Source organism: Rhea pennata, chromosome Z (assembly GCF_028389875.1).
Source record: "Rhea pennata isolate bPtePen1 chromosome Z, bPtePen1.pri, whole genome shotgun sequence".
NCBI classification, from domain to species: Eukaryota; Metazoa; Chordata; class Aves; order Rheiformes; family Rheidae; genus Rhea; species Rhea pennata.
The window spans coordinates 63167590-63176371 of NC_084702.1; the positions used below are offsets into that span (position 1 = coordinate 63167590).

At 38.6% G+C, this 8782-nt stretch overlaps 1 protein-coding gene across 1 annotated transcript in view; it reads right to left on the reverse strand.

The window, feature by feature from the left end:
- MTREX (Mtr4 exosome RNA helicase) overlaps positions 1 to 8679 on the reverse strand; it is a 45609-nt gene extending 36930 nt beyond the window's left edge. Inside the window, exons 1-8 of the mRNA XM_062599046.1 lie at positions 8371 to 8679; positions 7967 to 8098; positions 6255 to 6321; positions 4959 to 5021; positions 4299 to 4411; positions 3310 to 3484; positions 2259 to 2349; positions 1782 to 1906 (exon numbers count right to left, since the gene is read on the reverse strand). Of these exons, the coding sequence (XP_062455030.1) occupies positions 1782 to 1906; positions 2259 to 2349; positions 3310 to 3484; positions 4299 to 4411; positions 4959 to 5021; positions 6255 to 6321; positions 7967 to 8098; positions 8371 to 8480 (876 nt within the window). The 5' untranslated portion in view covers positions 8481 to 8679. The remainder of the gene's footprint in view (positions 1 to 1781; positions 1907 to 2258; positions 2350 to 3309; positions 3485 to 4298; positions 4412 to 4958; positions 5022 to 6254; positions 6322 to 7966; positions 8099 to 8370) is intronic.
- Positions 8680 to 8782: the final 103 nt, after the last annotated feature.

Here is an 8782-nt window from a genome sequence, read left to right on the forward strand (position 1 = left end):
CAACACTTTTTTTTAGAAAAAGCACAACACTTCTTTTAAAATATTAAACATAATGTAAATCTGCTTTGAAAATTGGAGTCTAGCATTCCACAAAACAAAGTTGGTTTGTGCCAAGTCTGAGCAGGCTTGTTTTACATTACATTCTTTTCATCACACACCACTTGAGAACTGATCTTCAGGGTATCTGTAAAATCAGAGCAACCTCTTGTGGACATTAACCTCCCCAATTCTAATTCTCATACTCCTTGCACTTTTTGTAAAAACAGAGCAAGAGCTAGCTTAATAGTTATAGGACAGAATAAATTGTATATATATGTATTACTTCCCACAGATTTATGATTTCAGTTTTGATTCCTGCATGGCTTTCCTCCCAACTTCTCCAAAGAACTTCTCCAGAACAACACTGTTGTCCAGTTCCCGTAAGATTAGTACTGCCATTGCTAGTAACAGGTCACATCACTTATACTAACTCTGAGTTATGCTAACTGTGCAAGGCCCCAGTACTGGCATTAAGCTTGTTGCAAGAACCAGGTACCTCCTGTAAGCATGATGTAAACACCAAAAGCCCTGCATATGGGCATAGTTTGAAAACAGGCCAAAGAACTACAAACAACTCCTTCATGGAAGACATGTAACTTGGGGAGCTGGGAAAAAGATTGCTCTAAACCTAAGGAAGAAAAGCTAAGAAAAAGAACAGTGCAGTAGGACAAGGCACCTGGCTGCAGCTTGGGAAGGTAAGACCTTCCCAGCATTGTGCACATCAACCAGGGAGCAGAAGCCAAAGGTTGGAAACGGTCTAGAATTGGGAATGTCTTATAGAAATACAAGATCTTGAATTTGTGAAGGGCTATCATCATGGGAATCACTGCTGTGGAATGACCTTTGGATACACGTCTGCCCTCCCTGCCAGCTCCAAGGACCGCTGCTCTGCCTTTCCCCCTTTTCCTGCCCTGCCTGCCTACTTCAAGCAGCTCAGCTCTCCCTCTCTCTGCCTGTCTGTTCCAGGAACCCTGACTTTCCAAAGACTTTTTGACTTGCCAGCCAACTGTACCGTGCACAGTGGTAGGAATGTGTGATTTTCTCCAGAAATCCTGAACGTTTCTTCTCTTTAATGCTGCAATCCTTCAATAAAGCCTTATTGCATATCAACTCAATTTAGTTAGTTTCTATTTTGGGCAAGAACAAAATTCACTGATCATTCAGGGGAAAACAGCAGAAAAACAATCAGGAATTTGTGTGAACTTGCAAGTATAATTATCCAAAATATAATTCTGAGAACTCATAAAAACTGGTGATGGGTATGTATCACGTTGCCTTGAGCCCACTCACTGATGTATGCCTCTTTTAAGGCATATAGGTGAAAGACAGCATATCTTTGTTGAAATGGACACCTATATGATACGTAGAAATTACAACTATTAAGTCCTTTAGAAGTTCCCCAAAGCCCTCTAAACTCCTGGAAAGTCTGTGAAAACCATGCTATATTCATAGTATCTGTTCATAATTCATAATGTTTGTTGAAATCTGGTTGGTGTCTAAATAATGGTGTTGAAAATAAACTTTAAAAGAAAAATCTTTAACGTCACTATGTAGAACCAACAGTCAGTACAGCTGTGAAATCTGGGAGTACAGCTAAGACAGGAGTGATCAAATTATCATTTAATAAATAATAATTATACAATTTTAAAAGGCTAGTAAGTCCAATTTTCCTTAACTGAAGAGATAGTGTTATGCCATGAGACCACAAGGATGGACATACAGAGCTATGAAAATAAAGTTACTTGTTTGTGAAGATGGCAGATCCATTCAGCGAACTGACGGGCATTTGGAATAGTGGCGGAAAGGAACACATAATGAACATTGTCAGGGAGCAAAATAATCGTCTCTTCCCAAACCACACCACGTTCTGAAAATGCAAAAGTCATATGGAAAAGCTGATGTCATTTAAAGTCTACTTTTCAGTTCTGAATCCAGAAGTGTTTTTAAAGACAAAATAAAACAAAAACTAAAAATAACACCCCCAACACAAGTACACACAAACAAATACCCTCAAAATAGCTTTTGTCTCAGCAAAGAAAATGTAGACTCTTACACACAGTGACTCTTTGATACATTCAGTAGAAAGCAAATTCTGAATGGTTTATACACATAGGTGATCTACTTTAAAAGAGAGATAGAGAATAAAGATTTAATTCTTTAAAATAAAACTTTTTGTTCTTAAAAAAGATTCTAAAAGAAAAATTGCATATACAGGATACCTGAATCTCTCATGTAATGGATTTCATCAAAAATAACCCATGCAACTTCCCGCATAACCTCAGAACCTCTGTAGAGCATACTTCTCAAAATCTGGAAGAGTAAAAAACAAAGAAAAATACAAATAATGTATGTGGCAGCCAAACAGAAATCCATCACATGAAATAATAACAGTCACAAGTTACAGACACACAATTGCCTAAATTTTTTGTTCATATTTATATGACACTATGAAATTTCATTTTGGACAAAACCAAATAAAAACATATAAAGATTGGTTGTTGAAAAGACTTCCAAGGTTGATTCCAACAATAAACACTTCTCCTTTTTTTCTGACAAATTTTATATGATACGATATGAATTGTTCTCCCTGCAAGAACAGTGAAGGAACAAGAAAAAATATGTTTTCTTTTCCTCCCAGCTTCTGTGTGGCAGTATACTGTCACAGCACTTCAGATCTGTTTCTGCTGGATCTAGTAGATACCTGTCCATGATGACTATGAGGAAATTCTTTGTCAGAAGTCAGTCAACCTGTGTCTCCATCCCCATATCTCTTTACCAGCTTTAAGGTGAAGATAGAGAAAAATTCCAACTCACAGCTAGACAGATTTCTGTGACAGAAATAGTACAAAACCATGCTATCAGTCCTTTGTTGCCAAAGGTGGAAAGTTGCATATTCCTGGAGTACTAACTACTCCCTCCATGTTACAATGGAATACTGACCCTACAGTATTTAATAAGTCTGGTTTACTTCAGATATTAAACATCTATCCAAACAAAAAACCCAGTATCCTAAGAATCCAGAAAGCTAAGCTTTGTCTTTCCCCATCTGAGAATAAAGTTCCTGATTGATAGTCCAAAAGCAGGAATTTACAAATTTAATTTATTTTTGCAGTATTAAAAGTTAAATCAAGGGCAAGAGCACCTGCAAACAAAATGAACATTAAGCACTTTTGACCCTAATTGGGATTACTATAATTTAATCTATTAATATCAGACCTTCTCAGGCTAGAAGAGAACACAGGTGAATCAAGAACTAACGTATAATCTTACCTCTGTTGTCATGACCAAACAAGAAGCTGTAGGATTAATAGTGACATCCCCAGTCATCAAACCAACATCTTGAAATTCTTCATACATCTCACGATACTTCTGATTACTCAAAGCTTTAATTGGACTTGTAAATATCACACGCTGTTTCTCTCTCAAAGCCAAGGCAATTGCATACCTGTATTCAAGCATTGAACATATAAAACATGTCATGAAGATATTCACATCTTTTTATTTTCCTCTAAACTTCAAGTTAAAGAATAAATTAATTCAGTAGACCAGTAATGATATGAAGCATTTCACACCTAGATTATCAGTTCATGTTCAGTGCATTGTAAGCTCTACCACAAAAGCATCTTTGCAGATGACAAATCACTGGCAGCAAGTTAACCAATTTAGATGGACATCAGAGCACATCTAATCTAATGGAAAAATGTAACTGTCACCGTCCTGTTTCTAAGAATACATTGGGAGGGGAAAACTACAATTATTTGAACACATTTTCTAATACATTTACACATACAATTCTCATCATCTCAATTCTCATCTTAATTAAGCACAGGCTCTCTGCTGTTAAAACAAACCATGACAAAAATGTATACCATCTTTCAATGTTTCTGACAGAAAAGTGAAGAAAACATACAAGAACTTCCTTACTATTTACAGCCAGGGGCTAATAAACAAAGATATTTTTCTAAAATCATATAAATCATTCACAGAAAATTTCCTTTCAGTCTATACAAATCATCTCTCTCTCAAAAAAGATTGTTTAAGAAAAAAACCCGTAAGCTTAAACATGAATTGATCCTTTCACTACTCACTAAGCAAGATGAAAGAAAGAATTTGTATATACAAAAGTAGTTAAGTCAGGTCAACACACTGATGATCTCAACTTTTTAACTGGGGAACTGATGCACAACAGGTACCAACAAGTACTGACGGTTCAGTAAAAGCATCATTCTCCTATTAGAGCCCGTTAGAAAATTACTTACTCTGCACATACAGTTTTACCAGCTGATGTATGAGCTGACACTAACACAGACTGGTTGTTATCTACACAAAGGATAGCTTCTCTCTGAAAGGCATCAAGAATAAATGGATATTCCTAAAAAGAAAGAAAACAAAAACATTATATATTTTTAAGGTACATCATTATATTTAATTGATTTTCCATCTGACCTAATATGCATGCTAGGGGCAGAAGTGAAAACCTATAGTTATCTGTAACTTTAACTGCTCTTAATTTAGTATTTTGTAATGGCTTTGTATTTAAATAATTTTTTCTCTCACATACACAGACACACGCACCTAAGATCTCTGCCCAGGTCTTCTTGTTGTATCAAACGAAAATCTAGTCCTTCTGACCAGATTTTCTATTATTTACTAAGTTAGAAAGAAAAGCCACAGTGTTCCACTGGAGCAACAGCCAAATATCATACAATGGAAATGAAACACAGCAAGCTATCTACCCCATTCAACCATGTCATTTTACTCAATTTAAAATATAAAATACCAATCTGATTTATGACAGACCACCTTTTTAACATATTCTTTTTGTCAAGTCTTACTTAGAAAGTCCATCACTTCCACCTTCCCACCATCTACTGTCTAAAGCATAGTCAAAAGGAAAACAAATCCAGTCTACCACATACTTTAGCAGCTTTTCCAGTTCTTGGCTTCAGGCCTGTGAAGTCTTCATCTGCTGGAAGTGCAACCTAATAAAACACATTTTAAATAAAAACAGTTATAGAATTCTCCATGTCTACGCTAGTGACATGGTAAGCTACAAAGAGCTGGGGCAGGATATAAAAAATGCATAAAAACAAAATTAAAACATCTATTACCTTATTTTTATCAGCTCATTTGTCAAAAGTTTCCTTCCTCCCTTTCAAACAATTGTTTTCAACCAATGTTTCTACCCTCTTATCACCAATAATAATCTTTCTCTCATTTCTCTGATATTGTCTACTCTTCAGTTTTAAGTATTTATGCTTTATCTTAGTTGGAACATTAGCTCTTCAGGCCAAGATATAGTCACAGCTTCTAATAAACAAACATTAGAAGAATTACTTGGCTCCCATCATCCTTGAAAGGGAGGGTGATAATAGGTTTATGCAGATAAAGTTCCTGTTCCTGACCAATACCTAACATTCATCCATGCTAGATATTTTAACAATATATACATATTTTGTGTATTATATATTTAGCCCTCTTCAGTTACTAAGTGATGGCAAGCCTCTATTGGACATCTCTAACTAATAAAGATTGTGCAGGTCTTAAGTGTTTTATTAAAAATGTGTCATTACACAAGGTCACTGAATGGGATCCTAATTAACATCAGATAGTTCTGGAAGACAGCAAAGAAGAGATGAGCATAAAAGTATAGGGAAGATATGTAATTCTAGCAGAAACTTCCTAAAAAAATATCTTCAGATGAGGGATGGTTTTTAAGACATATGCAATAATACTTCTGAATTTTAATATTTTAAATTGCATTAATTTGTATTACCACAATCTAAAAATAAGTATTTTCTTTTTTGCTTTCACATAAAAATGCATTATTTTTCTCCTTTACTAGAATGTCATTTTAAATACTAACCAGCTTTAGAAGAAAGCCTTTCATTCTTGAAACAGAATAATGAAAAATTTTAACGCATTGCTGAATAGTTATACTGTACTGTGAACAGAGATTTCAAAAATCAATATTCTTCTCTTCAACAACAGCACTCAAAATGTGCCAAATTCACGCCCAAACCTCAAACTCTTTACAAGCCTGTTCCATCTTAAATGTAATGTAAAATACTAATATTATTCATAAATAATAGATATATATGTTACAATACTGACAATAATACATATTTCAGGACATCTTCACGAACATAGTGAACACAGAAAACTTTTTATAAAACAAGTCTGTACTTTTTCATATGAATTCTCAGCACACTCACCTCATGTGTACAACCTTCAACAGTTTCCACAGCTTGCACCTTTACCTGAGGCATCAGGTCTGCCAGACTAAAAACATGCAAGTTAGTATTGCCAAAAATATATTTGAAATTCGTATTTTCTTTTTAAGTAGAAAAATGTTGAACTTTACTGCTACTTTAACTGCAACATTAAAAAACGCATGCATAAACTTTAAAGGGACCCTTGGGAGAGACTGCTACCCATACTAAGAATACCAGTAAGTGCTAAATTTTGCCACCTTGTAAGTGTACTTGAGCTGCCATTTTCGATTTGCAACAATTTTAAGACTTGCATCACCCAACAACACTAGGATCACATTTATAAAAGAATGTTCATGTGAACTGTTCTGATTAAATGCAAATTTTTGTCAATACCTATCAAAGCAAAATTCAAGATCTGTATGCATGCTACTGGTCATGACACCCAGTATCAGCAGCCTGAAGCATTGCAAGCAGCAGCCTGAAGATGAGATATTTCTTTTCTTTACTTTTACTTCTCTCACAGCCACAAGAAGGGGCTAGGGTCTCACTACATAAAATGCAGTGTTTTTCCTCACACTGTAAAGTATGAACATACTTACTTCATAATGCTACTATGGGCAAGTATCTATTTTACTAAGAAGACCACTAACATAGCAACCGTTTTAAAATGTTAATTCTGGTTCTGCTCTGCTTCTAATACAAGTACTCTGTTGATAACATTCTAAGCAGCCTTCTCATTACTGCTCTGAAAGGAAATCTCACCTTGAATTTAAGAAAAGTTACTGCATAAGACCAAAGGATAATCCTGCCCACGATTCTGCCTCACAGAAGTTAATAATATGACACTCAGACAAAAGCACAACACAGCAAGCACATAGTTTATATTTCCATAATAGATTCTGCTACATTTTGAGCTGGAAAGTACATGTTTGTACTTAATAGCACTGGATGAATTTTTAGTCCATGAGCCTACTTAATTATTTCCTTAACCTATGTAAACTTTTGAGTTACCAACAATCTGTTGGGATACACTAAGGAGCTCCTTAACTGTCCCTTCAGTCTGCTTTCAGAACACCTTCATAATATTTATTATGAAGTTCTGGAAAGAAGACACACACACAGATCCTAAAGTAAAGAAATGGCATTCTAGCTTCCCTTTAGCCCTCTTCCCAGTTGTCAACAACTCCAACCTTATCCCCCTCTCCATGTCAGATACCTGTAGTCTGTCCAAATTTCAAAGCATGTCTATATTTGGATCCTAAATCTTTGTTCCAGCTATAACCTTTAATGCCTAAAAGGTATTGTTCCTGTCTTCTTGGTCAAATTGTTCTTCCTGTATCCCAAGCCAATTATTTCTTTCAGTGTGCTGGTACACCCTCACAAGCCTGCCTCCTCTCGTGTGTCTCACTACTTATCTTTTGCTATATGCCTGAAATCAACATGATAGAAATAACCAATAACCATTAATCCATCTACAGTAACAACAGAGACAATATGAACGTTTCATTTTGCAGCTATCTATCTGCAATATTTACTTATTATGCTAAACATACCCAGTGCTCATCAGTGCCAAAGCCTCATCCTCATTTACACAGATAACAGAAAATCAACCTCACAAACAAATTCCTCACACAGACTACTCACAACTGACGTATTGCAAACAAGCAACAGTCTGGCTACAACTCCTTTGCACATTGAGCTAGGGGTCTTACTTAACATCTTCTGATACAGTATCTTCCAATTTCGGCTTCTTTCCCAAAACTGCATCTTCTGTACTGTTGACTTCTACTTCTCTTTTGGACTTCCCTGTAGCAATGACCGAAGATTTTTCCTCCAACCGTTTTCTGTGCGATAAAAAGACAACAGATCGGATGTTTGCCTCTTCAGCAATTCTCTGCGTTTTCAGAAAGAAACACAGGCCTCCTGCCTGCAACCGGGGCGCACCCTGGGGAACCCGCTCACGGACACCGCACGGGGTTTCCGCACCGCTTCCCGGCCGAAGCCACCCCCCGAAGGGCCCGCCCGGGGCGCGGCGCCGCGGAGCAGGGCCGCGGACACGGCCTCGGGGCCGCCCGGCTCGCAGCGATCACGCCGGGCCGCGCCGCCGCGCCCTCACCCCGGCTTCCTCGCGCCGTCGGCGGCGCCAGCTCTGCTCTTCTTGGCGCCGGCGGCGGCCGAGTCCTCCTCGAACACGCTGAACAGCTCGTCCCCGAACGCCTCCGCCATCTTCCTCGATCCCACAGTGCCCCGCGCGCCGCCCTCCCGCCCCGCTCGACCCCACGCTCGGAAGGGAAAGCGCGCCGCGCGGGCCCGGCTCAGAGAGAACCCCACACACGGCACGGCACGGCACGGCACGGCACGGCACGGCACGGGGCCCACAGCGGCCTCCCTGCGGCGCACCGCCGCGCCGGGCGCCGGCACGTCCCACAACACCCCGCGGGCCGGGGGCGACCTGTGGCCCGGAACTTGATCGTCTAGACCGGCTGGAGGCCGGGCGGTGCGTGCGTGAGCACCCGCACGCGCGGCGG